The 25,425-nt window shown below is 31.8% G+C and overlaps 1 protein-coding gene across 1 annotated transcript in view; it reads right to left on the reverse strand.

Annotated features, from left to right (window-relative positions):
• The window catches only part of LOC134710117 (protein phosphatase 1 regulatory subunit 21-like), a 59,680-nt gene continuing 34,255 nt past the window's right edge, over positions 1 to 25,425 (reverse strand). The window contains exons 18-21 of the mRNA XM_063570325.1: positions 3,053 to 3,199; positions 2,187 to 2,285; positions 1,538 to 1,672; positions 1 to 774 (exon numbers count right to left, since the gene is read on the reverse strand). Coding sequence (XP_063426395.1) covers positions 751 to 774; positions 1,538 to 1,672; positions 2,187 to 2,285; positions 3,053 to 3,199 — 405 coding nt within the window. The 3' untranslated portion in view covers positions 1 to 750. The remainder of the gene's footprint in view (positions 775 to 1,537; positions 1,673 to 2,186; positions 2,286 to 3,052; positions 3,200 to 25,425) is intronic.

Here is a 25,425-nt window from a genome sequence, read left to right on the forward strand (position 1 = left end):
GTTAGGCAAGATGTATATATAAAGTTTGTGGAGATTATGTATATATAATTTATATGATATTTACAGAAAGTTTTTGTTACAATTCTCCCTGGTGCACACTCCTCTATACAATATAAACACAGAAATATCACATCGTAAAATATATTTATGTATACCAAAGTTGACGATTTCCTCTATTACTTCTACAGAGCAAAGACTATAGTAAATTCCACTTTTTGGGAAAATATTTTTAAACAAGCTAGTTGTTGCATGAAAATAAAAATTTGTATTTTGAATTTAGATAGTACATGTATAATGGAAATTTCCCTGCAGATTTCTGTGGAGAATTTATTGATACCACAATTTTTTTTATTAAGGAAGCTACCATTTTTCCTTAATCAATGATAATTAATACCACAGAAAAATACATGAATCCACAGTATTCTTTTTGGAAGAAAAATTCCAAGCTAACAATTTGCCAAAAGTTGAAGTGTCATTGCATCAAAGTTGTAAATGTATAGCTGTTTACTAGTTACAAATTAATTGTTTTTCAACAGTTTTTGTTTATTAAACATAAAATATTGCTTCTTGTATGCCATAAATTGCTCAGCATATCATAACTTTAAACTTCCATAATTGCTGTACTTTCAGTAAATAGTGAGCAGTCCATCACAGTAGACACAACAATTGAGGCAGAACAATGGAGTTTCTGTTTTTTATCACCAGTATCAAATCAAAATTCAACTTTAAACACTAATGTCTTTGTTACTGTTATCTTCTGAACTTTTTACCACTCTGAAATACAAAAAAAACAACAAGTTTAACTATAAGCTATGGCTCACGAAAGGTACCCTCAATAATTTGACAGAAGGTTGTTGAGTTGTGATGTAAAAATGCCTCACACAGTCACACAGTCACACAGTCACACAGTACAGCATGAGCACATTGAGCTTGGTTTAAAATATCAAGAAGCCTTGATTTGTAGATTCTCATAAAAATGTGTTGCAAATTTTATTCAGGTACATGGCCATTCTGTGTAAGAATATATAAGTTTTTGCTTAACAGGATGTTTATTAGGGATGAACATGTGATTCTTGAGAAACAAGTGACCATAATTTGTGTACTGGATGTACTGATGGAAACACAAACAGATGTAAATAAGCAGTCAATGTCATTTGGAGCAGGGCATAATACAGATAATTTAGTGAAATATTTGTAACCATTGTTGTCTAGAATTCCATCTCATAAAGCCTATCAAATGTTCATTCTGACACCATACAAACAATTTAATGTAAACTTTGTAGTCTTTGTACTATTAAATTGAGCTTACAAGTGGAGTAACCCATGACTATATCAGAATGGACTACTTTTTAAACCACCTACTGGTAGACTAAATATGTTTATAAGGAGATGTGGTATCATTGCCAGTGGAATAGATGAAAACACTGATAGGGCACTGCTTAGCCTTCAACAATGAGCATAGTAACTTTGAAAAATGAATGAGAATAAAATGATATAGCTACCAATATGAAGAAAAAATATATATATATATACACACCTTGGAAGAAGCTTGTGCTCTTAGTTCATCAATTTCATCTTTTTGTTGTGTTAGTTTTTCGTTCAGTCCTGCTAAATGTTCACTCATCATACTTAACTGTCCTTCATAACTCTTAGTAGTCGTTTGATATTCATCCTGTAGAATAATAATAACATTACATTAATATGGGGATATTTACATCCATAGTCAGGTGGTGATTGTAGGGGTACATATAAACTCTGACAATTAAAATCAAATAAGAGATAAAAAAGAATGCATCCAAAGTACAGAGATGCCCCAACCACATGATCATTTTCTATGTTCAGTGGACTGTGAAAATGGGATAAATCTTTAATTTGAATTGAAATTAGAAAGATAATCTCATAGGGAACATGTGTACTGAGTTTCATGTTGATTAGACTTCAACTTCATCAAAAACAACCTCAATCAAAAACTTTAACCTGAAGCAGGACAGACAGATGAATGGACAAACAAATGAAAGGATGGACAAACTGACGATCAGACCAGAAAACATAATGCCTATAAATGGGGCATAGAAACAAACAAACAATGGATGATGGACACATACTAATGGGTTTAGCTTGCATGGCCTTTGACCAGGTGAGCTAAAACATGAAATATTTGAGGTTCTATTTTTTAACTAACTTACTTTGAGTTGAGCCAGACTTTGTGCTGTATCTTTAAGTTCATCCTCAGCTCTATACTTGGTTTTATCTGATATCTGTAACTGTTTGTGTAAGGCTCTTACCTGCAAAAAAAGAAAATTAAATCGTAAAGTCAAAAATCAGTTTGTAAAATATTAAGTCAACCTATAAAAACGCAGATTCATGTGATGACGAAAGTGACAAAATTTCCCATGATTTACTATTTTGCATAAAACTGTTCAATTTTTTTACGCTTACCTGATCGTTGTCCCTTCCTATACAATTTTAAGGAATGCTTACAAGTTCATTTAAATATAATTTCATGATTTTATCAAAGTCTGCATAGAGGCCTATAGAAAATTTGTTATTCATTGAATATTTTTATTTTATGGTTCACCAGTACCTAAGAAATCCACGAAAATTGGTATCCAACAAATAATAATGAATCCACAGTATTCTTATCATACCAGTCTTTGTTATTCATACTTTAATCATAACAACCCTAGATTTCATCTTAATAGTCTATGGAATTGAAGATTTAAAATGCACACACCTTATTGTTATTTGTCCGCCATTACTGGATATCCCACAGGTTCCCGTTAAATTTTGACATAATAAAACTAAATATCTGACACCACAATGGAAAAGTGATTGTTGTATGCGTCAAAAGTTCAAGTGGCTGGGTCAGCCAGAATTAGCGATAAGGTGTAATGCTTCACAGTCTTTTGTTATTCTTAATCTTATTAACAGATTTTTTTTACAAATTAGTAAAACAGTTCTTACCGGTATATTCTGTGTCATTTTGGTCTCTAGTGGACAGTTGCATCATTTGCAATCATACCACATCTTCTTTTCTTCACTTATAACTTACCTCAGAGTGAAAGCTAACAGATTTGCTATCTGCTTCCTGTAGCTGCAATGTCAGTTCATTTATACGATGTGTAAAATGGTTTTTAATCAGACTTTCCCTAGTGTCAGCGTCTGTTCCTGGTGAGGATATAGCTTCTAGTTTACCAATCTGTTAAAAAATATAACACTGTTTTAATTAGATTTGAACTACCATGAATTTAATTATAAAAATGGAAACAACTTTTGGTGAATTTAAAAAAAATCAAAAATTTTGATGAAATTCTAGATATAAATTTTCAAACGATAACTATGCTCTGCACATGTACACAGAACCAAAGTGAGGTTGGAATGACCATGCAGATGTTAAATCTGAAAGGGGCACCAGGGGGTCATAACAGCTATAAACTATAATTATATACATAATTGCCACTTGTGCTGATCATAATTTTATTGCATTTATTTATAAACTAGAGAACTCTAGTTGTTCCAAATAATGTGGTGCATTAATACCAGTAGAACAAAGACGGCAAAAGCAGTTCATTTGTTCTCTCATATTAATGCACCACTAAAATGTAACAGATTAATTATCAGTTGAGAGGATTTTTTGTATGAAATTTCCAAGATGGTTGACCAAGTATCAAATAAATCTAAACTTTCAAACTAATGACCAAAGCATAGCAATACAATTATATATTAAATATTTGTTTTATCAATTTTGATATAATTACTGTCCTAAAAAAAGGCATATAGATAAAAATTGATTAAATCTAATTTGTTTTACAAAATAAAAATAGCATACATCTAAGGGGAAGCAAATCTTGTAAAACTAACTTCAATGTTTCTTTAATTAGATGTAGGAAGATGTGGTGTGAGTGCCAATGAGACTACTCTCCATCCAAATAAAATTTTGCAGTCATATAAAAAGTAAACCATTATAGGTCAATGTATGGCCTTCAACACATCATTATTGTTCAGAAGTGTTAAAAAGGTCATGTAAATAGTAGCAGATCCAGAACTTTTGCAGAAGTAGGGGCCCACTGACTGCTTATGAATGGAGGCCCCTCCCGTCATGCTTCAGTTGTTTCCTATTCATAATCAATAAAAAAAAATCCAATAAAAGCATGGGGTGTTGGTTCCTCATGCTGGTGAATTTGTTGTTGCAATAATTTTCATATAACTAGAGGAATCTAGTTGTACCAAATAATGTGGTGCATTAATACCAGCAGAGACTGCAGTAGCAATACTATGGTATCTGATATTACTGCACCACCATACACTCATGAACCTTTCATTTGAAGAGTGGATTTTTTAATGAAATTTTTAAGATGATTAACTTAGTATGGAATAAATCTAAACTTTCAAACTAATGATAAAAGGATAGAAATACAATAATTTTTTTTTATTCTTCTATTTATCTTGAGATGATTTATTTCCAAAACAAATGCATATTAAGAAATATTGGTTAAATCTTATCTGTTTTACAAAATGATAATTGGTCCAATCTAAGGGGAAGCAAGTCTAGTAAAACTTAATTACTAAAATGTGTTTTTATCATCATTATTATTCTGAAGTGTTAAGGATTATGTACTCTCATATTTGGTAATTTGATGATTGATATATATATAGGATCATTGCATGCAGTGCACACATTTATTTCTTATAAACAAGTTTATTAATGTAGTTATTGGTTAAAACAAATAAAAATATGGACCAAATCAGGTACACCTTTTAGGGTGCGCTCAACTTTAGTAACTAAGCACAAGGTATTTTGAAATTTACAGTTTGGTTAGAACATTCTGTATAAATGAACACTAGCACATCATAGAAAAGCAAGTGAGTAATCTATGTTTTAAATTTTACAACGAAAGTCTCTGTATTAAATGCTGTGGATTTTCTTTAAAATTTTTAGTTTATTTGAATTGCCACAAAGTACATACTTTTTCAAGTAAATGAAATGAAACAGTAAATAATTATGCTTTCCATCAAGTTTCCCCTTGGTATATGTAATAAATGGGATATCTATTATTCATTATATCTGTAGTTTTAAATACAATTGAAGTTTGAAAGATTCGTACAAAAATTGCTTAGATGGGGTCATAAACCTTAAAAGGTCATGTGACTTAATGTCTTGAAAGGCTAATAATAAAATTGAGAATGGAAATTGGGAATCAAAGAGACAACAACCCAACTTTTAAACAGACAACAGCAGAAGGTCACCAATAGGTTTTCAATGCAGCGTGAAATTCCGGCACCCGGAGGAGTCCTTCAGCTGTCCCCTAAATAATGTAGACTTGTTATAACGTATCCGAACAACTCTGTTCATGTGTAGTATAAGAATATTAATTATTTCCTCGAAAACTGGCTTAGCTTTTCTTATGTTATGACTTGTGTCTTGGCTGTGATTGTTCTTGTTAGTGTAAAAGAATCATGTTGACTGAAAAAGTGAGTTATAAATCAGAATAATACAGAATTTAAACTTTCTCTTCAGAGTTCAGATGCTATTTCTTTGTCTTGAAGATCAGCTTCTGTCCAAGTTTAATAACAATTCATGAAGGTTAAAAAGCTTATCATGTAAATTTATTTAATCCAAAACTGTCTATAAATGTTTTGATCGTTTTATAAAAAAATCAGTCCATTATTCAGAAAAAAAAAAAAATGATGAAAATATACTTTCAAAAGTTTGCTTCAGATAAAAAAATCTTGTTAGTGTTATAAAATTCCATGAAATTTTGACCAAGTAATTGATCTGTTTCTGTCTAAATTTCTTTAATTATCAATAAAAGATTGATGTTTCATCAACTTGGTAAAAATTGAAAATGTCTGATGATGGAAGCGACTGAAAGTGAGTATCGTCAAGAACAGGGCTACTTGTTTTTGCTTTTGGGGGTTGGGGAAAGTGAAGTGACTATGGGGAAAGCGACTTCTTCGCCCAAGTCCCCTGGAAGTGTGAGCCCTGTACTGTCTTTTGGTCAATACAACAAATTTCATAAAATTTCATGATGGTTTGACAAAGTAATGGATGTCTAAAATAAACTTTAACCACAGACTGAATGTTATATGTTGATGCCAATGATGTTGCCAAAGACCCAATCTAGGGTTGCTTTGTCTTACTTTTGCAACATAAATTTTCCAGGCTCGACAAAAAGAGCATTTATTAACTAGCAAGCCAACCATTTTCACAAGTGATCAAGTACTCTAGCCTGTTATATTCAAAAACATATATTTTTGTTAACATCCACACTTGGGCTAGTCAATTTATAGATGCTTTAGTTTTAAAACTAGAGAACTCTAGTTATACCAAATAATGTGGTGCAATAATTCCAGCACAGTAAACTGTTAAGTCAGCTTTGGTACTGTAGCGAATGTTGGCTGTATCGTGCCAGCACTTTGTTGTTCTCTAATATTATCGCACCACCTAACACTAGTGAGAAAACCCAACAAAGAGTAGATTTTCTTTAAATGAATTTTTTAAGATGGTTATACCATGTATTAAATGAATTTTAACTTTCAAACTATATACCTCACCTTTTTATTAAAATTGTTAGTTAATTTCGTTTTATTTATTTTAAGACAATATCATATCTTATAATAATCCACAAAAGCCAATATTATCTTAATCTAATCCATTAAAAAAAATAAAAATATCTAAGGGGAAGCAATCTAGTAAAACAAAATAACTATCATCATTATTATTTAAGAAAGAATTGATGCAAGCTATACTTTATTGTAGTTTTAACATGGGTAGGCATTATATTCGTGATTATTTTTTCCAGAGCGATACTGATACAATAAACTAGTAGCTTGCATCAATTATATTGATTTCAATTATGACAATTAGGGTAATTTCTATGTCTGATTGTTATAAATGTAGCCTGTATGTTTAGGCTCTTCCATGAACCTCCCCTTTTTTTTTGGAGAACCTGCAAATGCCTGGCAATGTGATTTTTCAGAGGGAGGAGTTTGAACAGCTAGCATGAACGGTTGTCGTATCTAGGTCAAATATGTCAATTTCCAAATGCAACACATTAAAGTCATAACGAACCATGTGCATTATTTAAGAGTTTGAAAGTGTTTTAAATTAATGAAAAATATAAAATGCATGACAATTTGATAAAATTCTTTATTCTGCAGTAGTCAATTTATGCATGTGCAAACAAATTTTATTGGATTAAGAACTTGGCTATTTTCACAAAGCCAAAGAAGCATGTCATATTAATATCTGAAGTATTAAAAAGATCATGTCGCCAAATGTCCAGAGGTGGATTTAGCGGGGAGACCCAGGGCCCCCCTTTCTCTGTGAACCAATTTGTTTGATTATATAGGGAATCACTAAAGTGTGACTGGGCAGTCAGTTGGCCCCAACCTTAGAAAATTTCTGGATTCGCCACTGATGTCTTTAACTGTTGATGTATATAATGTTTCCCTACAACTCTGTTCTCGTGTGGAACATATATTTCCATCGATAAGAATATTTTATGTTAAAAATTAATTCACTAGGGGTCCTGTGGACCCCTGTGTCTTGCCTGTGATTGCTGCTGTCAGTGTCAAGAATATTGACTTAAAAAATGTGTCATTTTATCTGTAAAGAACAGAATTTAAAATTTTTTATTCAGATGCTTTTGTTTTGTCTCAATGATCAGCTTCTGTCCAAGTTTCATAACAACCCACAAAGTTTAACAAATTTATCAAGAAACAAAATTTAATCCTAATCTGTCTGTAAATGGTTTAAAAAAAAATGTTTTTAAATTAAGTCCATCCATCAAAAAATATTGAAAATGGAAAAAAAAAATACATTTTCATGATTCGAAGGATTGCTTCGACCTACTATTAATCATAAACCAGATGCTCCGCAGGGCGTAGCTTTATACGACCGCAGAGGTTGAACCCTGAACAGTTGGGGCAAGTATGGATACAACATTCAAGCTGGATTCAGCTCTAAATTTGGATTGTGATTAAATAGTTGACACAGCATAGGTTTCTGACACAGAATGAATGTGTTCTAATGAACTTAAAAATTTTTGTTTTCTTTTAGAGCAATTCTCTATGCTGTTGAATATTAATCCTCTCAAAAAAATTTTGAAGAAATTTTCTTTTTATTTATGAAAATTTCAAATGAGAAAAATTGAACCCAATTTTTTTTAATCACATCCCCCTTTCCCTTATTCCAAAAATAATCTCAATTAAAATTCCTAATGGAGTTTGCAACAATAACTACTCATTTAAATACATCATAAAATATTAAGATGTAAAAAAAGTGCTTGTTATCACTGAATGGTAAAGATTATTTTAATTTATCAGTTGGTAGTAAAAAGTGAATATACATTGTATATTGTATATAACAAAGATTTAAGTTGATTCTGGACAAAGAAAGATAACTCCAATTAAAAAAAAATCTTGCTATTGCACAATATTGTGCAATTAGATATTTCCTGCTTACTATTCTGGACAAAGAAAGATAACTCTAATTAATTTTTTTTTAGCTATTTCACAATATTGTGCAATTAGATATTTCTTGCCATTGCGCAATACTGTACAATTGAAAAGACTTGCTATTGCACAATACTTAATATAATAATTTTAGATCCTGATTTGGACCAACTTAAAAACTGGGCCCATAATCAAAAATCTAAGTACATGTTTGGATTCAGCATATCAAAGAACCCCAAGATTTCAATTTTTTTTAAAATCAAACTAAGTTTAATTTTGGACCCTTTGGACTTTAATGTAGACCAATTTGAAAACGGGACCAAAAATGAAGAATCTACATACACAGTTAGATTCGGCATATCAAAGAACCCCAATTATTCAATTTTGATGAAATCAAACAAAGTTTAATTTTGGACCCTTTGGGCCCCTTATTCTGTTGGGACCAAAACTCCCAAAATCAATACCAACCTTCCTTTTATGGTCATAAACCTTGTGTTTAAATTTCATAGATTTCTATTTACTTATACTAACGTTATGGTGCGAAAACCAAGAAAAATGCTTATTTGGGTCCCTTTTTGGCCCCTAATTCCTAAACTGTTGGGACCTTAACTCCCAAAATCAATACCAACCTTCATTTTGTGGTCATGAAAATTGTGTTTAAATTTCATTGATTTCTATTTACTTAAACTAAAGTTATTGTGCGAAAACCAAGAATAATGCTTATTTGGGCCCTTTTTTGGCCCCTAATTCCTTAACTGTTGAAACCAAAACTCCCAAAATCAATCCCAACCTTTCTCTTATGGTCATAAACCTTGTGTCAAAATTTCATAGATTTCTATTAACTTAAACTAAAAGTTAAAATGCGAAAACCAAGAAAATCCTTATTTGGGCCCTTTTTGGCCCCTAATTCCTAAAATGTTGGGACTTAAACTCCCAAAATCAATACCAACCTTCCTTTTGTGGTCATAAACCTTGTGTTAAAATTTCATAGATTTCTATTCACTTTTACTAAAGTTAGAGTGCGAAAACTAAAAGTATTCGGACGACGATGACGACGACAACGTGATAGCAATATACGACAAAAAAAATTTCAAATTTTGCGGTCGTATAAAAAGCTTATGACAAAGTTTCATGAAATTATAAGAGGATTTTTTATTTGATTACATTTTTAAAACTAGAGAACTCTAGTTATACCAAATAATGTGGTGCAATAATACCAGAACTGAGTTTCCTAAATTTATTTAGTTTCAACCAGTAGCGAACCGTTGCTGCAACCAGCAAAACTAGTTCTCTGTTATTATCGCACCACCATACACCGGTGAGTACTAGAAATCAGGGAGTTATTTCATTTAAATAAAAATTTCAAGATTGTTATAATTTTATTTCAAGATTGTTATAATTTTATTGAATACTTATATTCAATAAAATTTAAACTGGCAAACTATACCCCCTAATCTTTTATTAAAATGGTATGTTTACTTTAATTCTATTTATCTTAAGACAATTTCAAATCTTATAATAATTCACAAAAAACAATATTATCTCAATCTTACTTATTTTGAAAATTAAAAAATAGCATATATTTAAGGGGAAGCAAATCTTGTAAAAGTAAATTATATTTTTGTGAGGTTATCATTATTATTATTCTGAGGTGTTAAAAAGTTCATTTGATTTGTCTTGAAAGGTGAATGAAAGTTTTTTATCCTGACCACTCAGTTCTTGTGTGGTATATTATAAGAGGGTGGTAAAGGCTTATGTCATATCTATCATCATGTCTATAAACATGATTAATATATAATCCAACAGTTCTCACGGTACTCTGACCACACACAGACTCTTAACTGCTTTACACGTGTTATCTGTATAGTAATGTTTACTGTTGTAATATAATATCATGATGTGTAGCTTGTAATAAAGTGTAGTTTAATATAAGTCTTGAATGAATGCAGACGTACATACATGCCCCATGCAGAATATAACATGGTGTCAGATGAAAAAACGAATTGATTAACTACCAAGATGGATCAACTGAAACCACCCATAGCCTTAAGTATAGAGGGAAATGTTTCCGAGAATTGGAGAAAATGGAAACAAAAATTCCAGTTTTACTTGGACGCTACTGAGTTCAATGAAAAGGCAGAAAAGTTGCAATGCTCGCTGTTACTTCATTGTATTGGAGAAGATGCCGTGGAAGTATTCAACACATTTAATTTCGTGGAAGATGAAAAGGACAAAATTGCACCATTGCTATTAAAATTTGAGCAATTTTGCAATCCGATAAAGAACCAGACTTACGAACGATACAAATTCCACACGTGTTCGCAAAGTGAAGGAGAAAATATAGACCACTATGCCACAGAGCTAAAAAACAGAGCCAAAACATGTGAATTTGGACAGTTATGCGACAGTTTTGTAAGAGACAGGATAGTATGTGGTATACTAAGTGACAATGTTCGCGAAAGATTACTAAGAATTCCAGACTTGACACTCGCAAAGTCAATAGATATATGCCGCGCATCGGAAGTTTCAAAACAACAATTAAAATCTATAACAGAAGATGAAAAAACAGTTCACGCAATGAGGAAAGACTACAAATCAGGACACAAACCAAAAGTGAAACAACAATACAGAGATTATAGAAAAGACAACCCAAAAGGCCAGAAATACGATTGCAAGAAATGCGGAATGCAACATCTACCTAGAAGTTGTCCAGCTTACGGAAAAACGTGTAACCAGTGTAAAAAGCCGAATCATTTTAAGAAAATGTGCAAAAACAGAAGAATAAATGCTATTGAAGAAGAAAGCGACAGCGAAGATGAATTATACATTGGATGTATCGAAAATCAGAAGAAAAGTGAAAATTCTTGGATGGTTAATTTGAATCTGAATGGAAAAAATCAGAAGTTCAAATTGGATACGGGTGCGCAAGCAAATGTAATTCCGTACAAAGTATTGAAATTGGTGAAAGGAGATACCAAAATTATTCCAAGCAAAACAAGATTAGTCACATATTCAGGTGAAAAAATGGATGTGCTAGGGAAATGTTACATAAATGTATCTCACAAAGATAAAATTGAAAGAATGGAATTTGCAGTTGTTAATTCCAATGCTCAATGTATCTTAGGATTAAGTGCTTGTGAAAAATTAAATCTAATTAATAGAGTTATGTCAGTTGAGAAAAGTGCTGAATCTATTTTGAAAGAAAATAGTGATTTATTCGATGGAATAGGGGAATTAGAAGGATATCATCATATTGAATTAGATAAATCAATCAATCCGGTTATTCACCCACCACGTAGAGTACCGATTGCTCTGCAAGATAGATTAAAATCAGAAATAGAGAGAATGGAAAAATTAGGCATTGTGGAAAAAGTGGAACAACCTACTGAATGGGTTAGTTCAATAGTAATTGTAGAAAAGGCAGATGGTAAATTAAGGATATGTTTGGATCCTAAAGATCTTAATCGAGCAATAAAGAGAGAACATTTCATATTGCCGAGACAGGAAGAAATAACCGCTAAGTTAGCAGGAGCAAAATATTTTAGTAAGCTTGATGCTTCAAGTGGATTTTGGAACATCAAATTAGACGAGGAAAGTTCTAATTTATGTGCATTCAATACACCATTCGGAAGATTTAAGTTCTTAAGATTACCGTTTGGAATCAAATCTGCTAGCGAAGTGTTTCACAAAGCCGTATGCAAAATTCTTCATGGATTAAATGGTGTCGAATCATTTATTGATGATATATTAGTGTGGGGATGTACAAAAGAAGAGCACGACAAGAGATTAAAAGAGGTTCTAGAACGAATCCGTACCGCAAATTTGAAGTTAAGGCGTGATAAATGTGAAATGGGAATTTCTGAAGTGACATATTTCGGTCACAGGTATACACGAGAAGGATTGAAAATCGACGACAACAAAGTGAAAGCGATAACCGAAATGAAATCACCGACCACCAAAAAAGAACTTGAACGATTTCTTGGAATGGTGACGTATATAGCAAAATTCGTACCAAATTTCTCATCAAACACAGCAGTATTGAGGGATTTACTGAAAAAGGATGTACCGTTTCAATGGGACGATAATCGTGATAAAACATTCAAAGATCTGAAAACATTGATCACAAACTCTCCAGTGCTTAGATATTTCAACAGTACAAAGCCAGTGAAGTTATCCGTAGATGCATCACAAAATGGACTAGGTGCTGTACTATTACAGAAAGAGTTGCCAATCGAATATGCATCGAGGGCATTGACTACATCGCAGAAAAATTGGGCACAAATAGAAAAAGAGCTATACGCCATCGTATTCGGGTGTGAAAGATTTCATCAGTATGTATACGGAAGGACAATTGAGGTAGAAACAGACCATAAACCTCTAGAAGCAATATTCAAAAAGCCACTAGTAAACGCGCCTCCCAGAATACAAAAACTTATGTTACGACTACAGAAGTATGACATTAATGTAGTGTACAAACCAGGAAAATTGATGTACATATCAGACACTTTGTCAAGAGCTTACCTTCATGAGTTCGACAACTCATGTGACAAGGACATAGATGCACAAGTACATTTATTGGTAAAACATGTGTCCGTATCAGAGTCGAAAATGGATGAATTCCGAAGAGAAACAGACTGTGACGATGCATTAACAGAGCTAAAGAAAACTGTAAAGGACGGATGGCCCGAGAGCAAGTCCGAAATAAACGACAAAATTAAACCATATTGGGACTACAGAGAAGAAATTCATGAAGCACAAGGATTAGTGTTCAAAGGAGAAAAAATCGTAGTGCCGTTTGCTTTAAGAAAAGAAATGCTGCAGAGAATTCACGAGGGGCACCAAGGCATAGAAAGATGTAAAAACAGAGCAAGGGATGTTTTGTTCTGGCCCGCAATGTCAAAACAAATAGAAGACATTGTCCAAAGGTGTGAGATATGCAAGCGATTTCAGAACTCAAATGCAAAAGAACCAATGATTAAAGCCGAATTACCATCGCGACCGTGGGAGAAAGTAGCCACAGACGTGTTTGATTTTAAAAACAGACAGTATTTATTAATTGTGGACTATTATTCAAAGTTTTTTGAAGTTAGTATCCTGAACAATTTGACCAGTGATACAGTCATGATGAACATGAAGTCCATATTTGCACGACATGGCATTCCAGAAGTACTTGTATCTGACAATGCAAGATATTATACAAGTTCAAAATTCCAAGAATTCGCGAAATCGTGGGAATTTAAACATATAACGTCGAGTCCGAGATACCAACAAAGCAATGGATTAGCGGAAAGGACAGTGCAAACCGTTAAACAGCTACTAAAGAAAGCTGATTATGAAGGAAAAGATCCGTATATGAGTATTTTGAATTTCAGAAATACTCCGTTAGACTGTGACATGCCGTCGCCATCTCAACTATTGATGGGTCGCCGTTGTAAAACGAAATTACCTATAACGAAGAAGTTATTGAGAACCGAAGTTCCGGAAAATGCAAAGAAAACATTTGTTAAAAAACAAGAGAAACAGAAACTGTATTATGATAAGAAAACAAAAGAATTATCAAAATTGAACGTTAATGACAATGTATATGTTCAAAGAGAAAAGCGTTGGGAACCAGCAGTCGTTGTTCAAAAAACAGACAATTCGCGTTCGTATATTGTTAAAACAGAAAATGACAAACTGTACAGAAGAAATAGAAAACATTTGATGGAAAACAAAAACAATGTTGTAATTGAAAATGACGATTTAGACACTGAGCCAATAGTGCAACCTAATACTGTACAAAACGAAGTCACTGATTATAACCGTACGCGTAGTGGACGAATGGTGAGAAAACCAGAGAGACTAATTGAAAACATGAACTAGTGTGTAGGAGTTAGATTAATATTTAGATTAGGACAATTTAGCTTTAGAGACAATATTTTCATTAATTACATACACATCATTTCAACATTTCATTAATACAATTTATTTGTTTAGTAAGGCAAAGTTTTACATGATGCCATTTCATTTCATTTCATTTAAGTAAAGAAGGGAGATGTCATATCTATCATCATGTCTATAAACATGATTAATATATAATCCAACAGTTCTCACGGTACTCTGACCACACACAGACTCTTAACTGCTTTACACGTGTTATCTGTATAGTAATGTTTACTGTTGTAATATAATATCATGATGTGTAGCTTGTAATAAAGTGTAGTTTAATATAAGTCTTGAATGAATGCAGACGTACATACATGCCCCATGCAGAATATAACACTTATTTTCGTGCAACGTGATTGCCGTTTTTTATTTGACGTTCAATGTGTTTTTACTTTTTTATTTGACGTTCAATCGTGCAAGACGGATGCCTATTTCAATTTGTTCTGCTTATTTAGATTTACGTGCATCATGATTTTTAAAAACTTGTTTTGTGTGCTCGTTTTTTTTTTCAAATAAAATTCAAACACTTGGCAGGTATCTTCAAGAGATACTTTGTTAAAAGCCGTAAACCAACTACATCATAAATGTGTATACTGAATCGGGAATATCAAGTAAAACTAAGAGTTAATATATACAAGAAGACAGTGACTCAGTCACAAAAGGTTCACATAAAAGTATTTATTTTTCGTGCAACGTTCATTACAGAAATTATTTCACGTTCAACGTTCAACGTGAAATTATATTTCATTTCACGTTTTTTTCGTGCAAGCAGCCCCCCTTTACCACCCTCTTATAATAATGATTTTTTCTGACAATAAGAATATCTTATGTTAAAAAAATTTCATTAGGGATTCTGTGGACTCCAGGCCAGATCCCAGCTGTGTCTTGCCTGGGATTGCTACTGTCAATGTTGACCGAAAAAGGGACTTATTTATCAGCAAATACAGAATCCAATCTTTTTCTTCAGATGCTATTTCTTATATTTAGTGTCAAAGATCAGCTTCTGTGCAAGTTTCAAAACAACCCATGAAGGTTAAATAGTTGATCAGTTAAACAAACTTTCAACCAAATTTAAAAAAGTTGTGGTATGATTGCCAATGAAACAACTCTCTGCAGGAGACCAAAACGACACAGAAGTTAACAACTATAGGTCATTGTACGGCCTTCAACAATGAGCAAAGGCCATACAGCATAGTCAGCTATAAAAGGCCCAAAATAACAATGTAAAACAATTCAAACAAAAAAACTAACGGCCCTTTGCTTTCTGTTAAATTCAATGATTTTCAAGTTTTGTATACTATGAACATAAAGTGTATTTGCTATTAACTACTACATGTAATCTTAAGACAATTTCAAATCTTATAATAATTCACAAAAAACAATATTATCTCAATCTTACTTATTTTGAAAATTAAAAAATAGCATATATTTAAGGGGAAGCAAATCTTGTAAAAGTAAATTATATTTTTGTGAGGTTATCATTATTATTATTCTGAGGTGTTAAAAAGTTCATTTGATTTGTCTTGAAAGGTGAATGAAAGTTTTTTATCCTGACCACTCAGTTCTTGTGTGGTATATTATAAGAGGGTGGTAAAGGCTTATTTTCGTGCAACGTGATTGCCGTTTTTTATTTGACGTTCAATGTGTTTTTACTTTTTTATTTGACGTTCAATCGTGCAAGACGGATGCCTATTTCAATTTGTTCTGCTTATTTAGATTTACGTGCATCATGATTTTTAAAAACTTGTTTTGTGTGCTCGTTTTTTTTTTCAAATAAAATTCAAACACTTGGCAGGGATCGTCAAGAGATACTTTGTTAAAAGCCGTAAACCAACTACATCATAAATGTGTATACTGAATCGGGAATATCAAGTAAAACTAAGAGTTAATATATACAAGAAGACAGTGACTCAGTCACAAAAGGTTCACATAAAAGTATTTATTTTTCGTGCAACGTTCATTACAGAAATTATTTCACATTCAACGTTCAACGTGAAATTATATTTCATTTCACGTTTTTTTCGTGCAAGCAGCCCCCCTTTACCACCCTCTTATAATAATGATTTTTTCTGACAATAAGAATATCTTATGTTAAAAAAATTTCATTAGGGATTCTGTGGACTCCAGGCCAGATCCCAGCTGTGTCTTGCCTGGGATTGCTACTGTCAATGTTGACCGAAAAAGGGACTTATTTATCAGCAAATACAGAATCCAATCTTTTTCTTCAGATGCTATTTCTTATATTTAGTGTCAAAGATCAGCTTCTGTGCAAGTTTCAAAACAACCCATGAAGGTTAAATAGTTGATCAGTTAAACAAACTTTCAACCAAATTTAAAAAAGTTGTGGTATGATTGCCAATGAAACAACTCTCTGCAGGAGACCAAAACGACACAGAAGTTAACAACTATAGGTCATTGTACGGCCTTCAACAATGAGCAAAGGCCATACAGCATAGTCAGCTATAAAAGGCCCAAAATAACAATGTAAAACAATTCAAACAAAAAAACTAACGGCCCTTTGCTTTCTGTTAAATTCAATGATTTTCAAGTTTTGTATACTATGAACATAAAGTGTATTTGCTATTAACTACTACATGTAATCTTAAGACAATTTCAAATCTTATAATAATTCACAAAAAACAATATTATCTCAATCTTACTTATTTTGAAAATTAAAAAATAGCATATATTTAAGGGGAAGCAAATCTTGTAAAAGTAAATTATATTTTTGTGAGGTTATCATTATTATTATTCTGAGGTGTTAAAAAGTTCATTTGATTTGTCTTGAAAGGTGAATGAAAGTTTTTTATCCTGACCACTCAGTTCTTGTGTGGTATATTATAAGAGGGTGGTAAAGGCTTATTTTCGTGCAACGTGATTGCCGTTTTTTATTTGACGTTCAATGTGTTTTTACTTTTTTATTTGACGTTCAATCGTGCAAGACGGATGCCTATTTCAATTTGTTCTGCTTATTTAGATTTACGTGCATCATGATTTTTAAAAACTTGTTTTGTGTGCTCGTTTTTTTTTTCAAATAAAATTCAAACACTTGGCAGGGATCGTCAAGAGATACTTTGTTAAAAGCCGTAAACCAACTACATCATAAATGTGTATACTGAATCGGGAATATCAAGTAAAACTAAGAGTTAATATATACAAGAAGACAGTGACTCAGTCACAAAAGGTTCACATAAAAGTATTTATTTTTCGTGCAACGTTCATTACAGAAATTATTTCACATTCAACGTTCAACGTGAAATTATATTTCATTTCACGTTTTTTTCGTGCAAGCAGCCCCCCTTTACCACCCTCTTATAATAATGATTTTTTCTGACAATAAGAATATCTTATGTTAAAAAAATTTCATTAGGGATTCTGTGGACTCCAGGCCAGATCCCAGCTGTGTCTTGCCTGGGATTGCTACTGTCAATGTTGACCGAAAAAGGGACTTATTTATCAGCAAATACAGAATCCAATCTTTTTCTTCAGATGCTATTTCTTATATTTAGTGTCAAAGATCAGCTTCTGTGCAAGTTTCAAAACAACCCATGAAGGTTAAATAGTTGATCAGTTAAACAAACTTTCAACCAAATTTAAAAAAGTTGTGGTATGATTGCCAATGAAACAACTCTCTGCAGGAGACCAAAACGACACAGAAGTTAACAACTATAGGTCATTGTACGGCCTTCAACAATGAGCAAAGGCCATACAGCATAGTCAGCTATAAAAGGCCCAAAATAACAATGTAAAACAATTCAAACAAAAAAACTAACGGCCCTTTGCTTTCTGTTAAATTCAATGATTTTCAAGTTTTGTATACTATGAACATAAAGTGTATTTGCTATTAACTACTACATGTAATTCCAAGTTTTTTCTCCACAGGGACCACTGCTTTACTATAAAGCGAGTGTCTTTTATAGAATTATAATCATAGTTTAATTGTCCTTTCCCCGAGTAATTATGAAAAAGTTTAAAATCAGAAGTCTTGGGTAAAACTTAAAAGTCGGGGTGATGATTGAAACAAAATCCAGACATCTCTTTCTTTGTTTTTTTTCTCCCCAAATAATTCAAACTGAATAATCCTAAGAATGGGTGACAAATGCGACTGTACATTGTACCTATAGGACACAGAGGCATTTTGATTAATTTATTGGGGATGGAAGAGAAGCATCACATAATATGAGGTCTTCTTGTTTATTAGTATAGTATAGTTTATTAAACTAGAAAATGTTCCTTCATCCAAGCATATCTTGGATGTGCAGGATGAAGGTCATTCTTAGAATATGAGCCTGAGGCTCGAAAGTAATGAATTAGCTTAACTTCTCTTTGAGGGGTGAAGCTTACATATAATATCTCTGTTTAAAGAAACAAACTATACCTGGCCAGTGACCTTGACCCTAGTATATAAGCACCTGTTCCATAATAACTTGTCATAATTTAAAGCAAGTTTGTGTCCACCAAATATAAAACCCAGTGGAAAAGGGTGGGTCTGACTGATAATCCCTAGGGTGGGAATTAATTACTTTCGAGCCTCAGGCTCATATTCTAAGAATGACCTTCATCCTGCACATCCAAGATATGCTTGGATGAAGGAACATTCTTATTCATATTTCGCCTTCGGTCTCAAGTAATGAATTAGCTTGTTTAAAGTGTAGACACAAACTAAAAACATTTTTTATATAAATGCCAACATTTAATAAAGGATAAAAATCACAAGATCATCCAGTAACTACAACTGAAGAAAGGTGTTTTAGTACTGATATTATTTACTTTCCTGTTATAGAACTTGAAAAAGTTTTACCATATTTCCAGACAAAACTGTTGCCATAATGTCCTTAATAGAACATCCTGAAGCTAAATGCACTTAAGAAGAGGTTCCTCTAAATGAGTTAACCTTAAAACCTCGGATAAAATATGAACTCTCTCTAACTATCTAAACTTTACGAAAAGACTTAGATGAATTCTCTCACTTATTTTGTACACAAAACATGATAAATCATTGTCTTAACAACACAAAGTTTTGGTTTATCAAAACCTTTGATCACCTCATAAGGTAAACTAACTAACAGATCTAGTATTTTTCAAAAACTCATGTATATGAAAAATTAAAGTGCCATGTCTCTGAATGAAAGACATAGAATGTAAATCTACAGCTGATAAAGATAGTACTTTAAGGCAGATGTAGTCAAGGCAAATAAAAACACAATTATAAAAGACAGTCTTCAATGTTAAATACTCCAATGAATATTAAGAACCTAAAAAAGATAGCACTAAATTCATCTCCCAAGTGAAAGAGTATCTAACTCTTCAATTGCAGATTCAGGTTTCAGCAACCTTACACAAATACATGTAGTAAACAAACAAATTAAGTAACATCTTGTTCTTAAAGGATAAAGTCTGTTTCAACATAGAACAAGGAAAATTCACATTAAACATGCTGAATATGAAAAACTTGAGTTTTACAAAAAAATCAATAATCAATAACATCCTTTTTAGATGGTGATAAGGAATTGATCACACCAAATAATGAAATTTCTCAAAAAATGTTGATAATGCTTGATTATAGATGCAAGGTCTCCAAGATGAAGTGTAAATATATTTTACAAATGATTCTGAAATCCCCTGTTTATATTAAAGTGATTTCTGAGTATAATACACACGTTTTTACCCTACTGCACAATCAACTCTTCAGGTGTTGGTTCACTTATATTTTTTACAATATACAGTTAAATTAAGTCTCTTCCTGACGGAAAGACATTATCTTCAGTATACAACATTGTTACTAATTTTTATGCTTAGCAGTTTAACTGGCAAATAAATTAAAATTGGTTTTAGCAAAGAAACCCAACTCTGAGCAAGCCAAAAAGGATAACCAAAAGAGCCTTCTGAACTTTATCACTAATAATTTTCTTTATAATTATCCCCAACAATGAAAAAGATGGGAAAATATAAGGTCTTAATTCTGATCATGAAAAATACAAACATCTCTGAAAGGAGCTTGTTGGTCAAAAGACAATGAAGTAATTATCTACAGATTTGAAAATGAAAATGTAATAACAACATAACCAATACATCTTCTTTCAATTGCCATCCTTTTGAATCTGTAAATTTTTTAGACATATGATAAGCATCAAAATTTTCTTACAAGGAATGAAAAGAGCTGTGATGAAAATGTTCTTTCTTGAACACCAAGCCCAAATAATGAAATATTTGTAGTAAGTATGTTAAGTGACAAAGAGGTTATACCTCCTAATTTGCATAATAAAAGCTACTGAAATAGTATTTTCTGATTGTATAACTATTTGTGACTAAAACTTTTTTTCCAAAAGAAAAATATAGCCAACAGTACTATGAAATCTATATATATTAAATGAGTGCATACTCTTAAAGAAGCTCCAATAAATTCTACCAACAGAAACATTTTCTTCAAATTTGGATCCCAAATCCTTCTTTTGTCAGAGGAATCTGGTTCAATCCAAAAACTTATTTGGATGGGTCTATAAATCAAATTTTATTAAATTCTGATTTTAAATTGTTAAAAAATTTCACCTATCATGCCTAATGATGATAATAAACTTTGTAACAACTATACAGTGTTTCAACATTATTTCTTGCCATGTTTCTGCAATGTAACATTCCCACAGATACTACATTAAAAGCATTCGTCACAAGACCAATATATGATGTAAATCATCCAAAATACAGTTACACAATTCTATTTAAGAAAAATTTCCCAAGGGAGATAATTTTACCATTTCTCATCTGTCAGAAAAAACTTAAATAGCTCAGTATCAATAATGAGACAAAGGAAAACAATGTGCTTCCAAGGAATGAGTACCAACTTCTCAAATTTTATTCCGAAGCACAGCTTATCAAGCATTTGCACCACTTCTTCTGTATTCACAATACAATCATCTAAACTCTGATCCATAATAAAAGAATCATCAATGTATAAACTATAGCATGTATATACTTCAAGTGACATTATTCATAAATACATAAGACAGGTTTTAAAACCTTAGTAAAAACTCTTGATGCAGAAGCCAATCCAAAACAAAAAACATAAATATCATATCAATGTCTTTTCCACAAGAATCAGGAAATTGTGATATAATCATAAATGATACCTAAATATGCATCTGTGAGATCTATAGATGTTAGCTCTCTCTCTATATATATATATAGATAATTATTCTAAAAAGAATTACATCTAAACAAAAGATAAATGGTCCTGCTCCAAATGCTGATTAGCCACAAACTAAGTTTGGTTGAATTTTTCAAATAGATACAAGCCTTGAAGACCAATCTTTCTTAGGAACTAAGAAAATATAGGAAATAAACTGATTTTCCATTGATCGATCAACCTCTTAAATAGCTCCCTTAGCTATCAATTTTTGGACTTATGAAAATAATTCATCCTTATGAAAGGTGAAATGTATTTAATTCAAAAATGATAAACCTTGTGGTACATCATTAAAAACAATTTTATTATAACCATTTCTTAATATATCTAATATCAATAGATCATTAGAAACATTTTCCAAATCATAATATTTAAGTTATCTACTGTATATATAGCAACTGGTTGAGAAAAGTGACCTCTTCGAAATTCTCTGTTCCCTTTTGGAAACCTCTCTCTCTCAATGAAGGGAATTGCCTAATAGTATAGTACACTAGTTGACCAACAGAGCATCTGCATTTAAAAAACTGATATTGCCTTTCCCATAACAGCTGGGAGTAAAATAATTGCTAGACCTGGAACCTCTTCCAAGGAATCTATAATTTGCTTTAGAATCTTTGTATAAACACAAGTTTGCTTTTTGCAATCATAACTAGAAATGTGATAAAGCAACTATCACAACAGAATTACAAAAAAGTTTTATCATCTAAATATTTCTGAGCATCTCCTATGGGTTTAACCAGAAACCCATGGTCAAACAAACAAATAGAATTTTACAATAAAATCCTTGTATTATCAAGATCCAATGGCTCATTCTTACAACAAGAAATAGCCAACTCGACAAAAGGGGTAATGATCAACCCCTTAAGAAAATATCTCTCCAGGTTCCCTGCATCTTTGAAACCATAGAGTGGGCCTGTCTAGGCAGTGCCATTTCGATTTTAATTTATCCCCGACACACTAGGATTGTCACAGTTCTCAGTGTGATAGTATTATTTCCTCTATGAACTTTATATTTTCCTGATTTTATCAAAATCATGATTAAACTGATCAACAAACAGGATGAGATAATGGACCATTAATCTCACTAAAAGAAGCCTTAAAGGCTTCTGAAAACCTTAATGCAGGATCAAAAGACGTATCAAAATCAACTCCGGCTGGACTATCATCAGCCATGGCACAAACTCCAAAAAGAGGTACATACACCGTATCATTTCAGTAGATCAGATCAAAAATTAGAACTAAATCTTCATAAAAGTAAGCCTCTAATGGCAAAATTCAAATAAAGCAGCAGGTTTCTCTACAAACTCTGCTAGAGTTGAAGGCAGTGAAACTGTCTCAAAACTCATGATTCATACAGGTTCTTTACTACATTAATAATAATGAGTAAATGTATCAATATACATGCCTATCTTAAATCTCAACAGCACTTTCGTGAGAAACATTCACAAATCAAGTAGAATTTGAAGTTATACAAGTAGCACTAGATTTTAAAACTTACTTTTTACAGGTTCTGTTGCTTTGTCAATTATTTCCAATTGCCATGCCATTATGACCTATTATAAAACTACTAGGTTTTATAACTGTTAAGAAGAGGATTTATTCAAAATAACTCTTGATTTCCTATTAAATATATCATCTTTAATTTCTAAAACATTCCAGAGGTAATGAAAAACATAACCATCACCCTAGTAAGTGTAAACATCATTCTAAACATCTTGCAAAAACAATACATTTGCATAACTAAATTCAGCCATTGTAATACAAAATGTGTACCTGTGCAGGTAAAACACGTGTAAATTGTGAAGAGTACTCACGACCTTCATGTGAATAGAAATACTTTTAAATATCTACCTGTTTAACAAACAGGAGTATGAATTAAGTAACACATGTACATGTGCCGTACATCGTACTAATACAAAAACTTAATGAATATATAAAATTGTCATACATCGTAGACAATAAAATATTTAATTAATTTCCATGAACACTTGTCATACATCGTAGACTAGAAATTTTTAAATTCATTTCCATCAACACTTGTCATACATCGTAGACAATTGAGGAATTATTATTTGTAAATAACAAAATAACATTAGAACTTGTCGTACTTCGTAGACAAGTTAATGTAACTTTAATAACTTTCTCCCAATTTTAAGATAAAAATAAAATAACTAAAAAGAACTCACGTGAAGTGTCCACTTCACCCTCAAGAAAAATAATGACAAGTTATTATGGAACAGGTGCTTATATACTAGGGTCAAGGTCACTGGCCAGGTATAGTTTGTTTCTTTAAACAGAGATATTATATGTAAGCTTCACCCCTCAAAGAGAAGTTAAGCTAATTCATTACTTGAGACCGAAGGCGAAATATGAATAAGAATTCTAGTTTATCCAAATAATGTGGTACTATATTACCAGCACAGAGGCTGTTTAAAGAACAATGTTCACTGCTAATATCGCACCACCTTACAGTACTGAGTGTTTAATACAAAAAGTTGATTTTCTTTTTAATGAAATTTTCAAGATGGTTATACCAAGTATTGAATAAATCTAAACTTTCAAACTAATGACCAAAGTATAACAATACAATTATATATTAAATATTTGTTTTATCAATTTTAAGATAATTTCTGTCCTAAATAAATATGTATAAGTAAATATTGATTAAATCAAATTTATTTTACAAAATAAAAATAGCATATATCTAAGGGGAAGCAAATCTTGTAAAACTACTTTTCTGTGTTTATCATCATTATTATTCTGAAGTGTTAAAAAATTCATATGACTTGTCTTGAAATATTATTGTAAGCTATGTATACATTGTACTAGCAAGTTACAACTCTGTTCTGGTGTGGTATGTTAGAATAAAGAATATTTCCATCAATAAGAATAACTTATGATAAAAATGCATAAGGGGTATCTTGGAGCCCTGTGTCTTGCAGTTGTCAGTGTAAAAGAATTATGTTGATTAAAAAAAGTTAGTCCATGTATGCCTTCGTGTAATTTTGATAGTAAAATATATGCAAAACATTCAGTCATTTGTTTTGTTAAATTGTATAATTATGTTTAGGGAAGGTTACCTTTCTGGTAATAAGACCTGTCACTGCCTGGCTGGGGAATTGGGTAGGCAAATGCTCACATTGATCTATACAGATACAGGCTCCAAATGCTTCCTTTATATGCCATAACTTATAGTGGTGATCCTTATAAAGGATGCTTATACAGAGACAAGAAGAAGTATCAGTAAAATACAGAGCTCAATCTTTTTCTTTTATGCTATTTTTTTGTCTTAATGATCAGCTTCTGTCAAAGGTTTTTAACAATCCATGAAGGTTAACTATATTATCAAGTAAAAAAAAAATTAAATCCCAATCTGTTTTTAAATATTTCAACTGTTTTAAAATGAAATCCATCTATCAGAAATATTGAAAATAGAAAAAATAATTTTCAAAAGTTTGCTATAAAAAGACATACTACGGATCATAAAAAAGCTTCTGCCAAAATTTCATAAAATTCTAAGAGGATTTGATAGTGTAATTGATGTGTAACAAACTCATACCCCGACTACTTCTCCTTGCTAATAGTCCATCAGCTAGTTCTCAAAAGCGCTCTAGTTAAGGAGTTTGTGTTACACCCCAGGGTACCGCGATTTTTTTTTATATAATTCAACTTCAATATCTAATTGATAAAATACAAGGTGTTAGACTAAAAAAAAAGTGTCCAAAAGAGGTTTAAAAACGTCCCTTTCAATGGTCCCCTCATTTAGCAATCACGACTAAGTAATTTTTAGTTAATTTTTTTGATATAAAGCGACTAAAAAAAAATAAAGTATAGGTGTAAACAACTAAAACAGATACAAA

The sequence above is a fragment of the Mytilus trossulus genome, chromosome 3 (assembly GCF_036588685.1).
Source record: "Mytilus trossulus isolate FHL-02 chromosome 3, PNRI_Mtr1.1.1.hap1, whole genome shotgun sequence".
NCBI lineage: Eukaryota > Metazoa > Mollusca > Bivalvia > Mytilida > Mytilidae > Mytilus > Mytilus trossulus.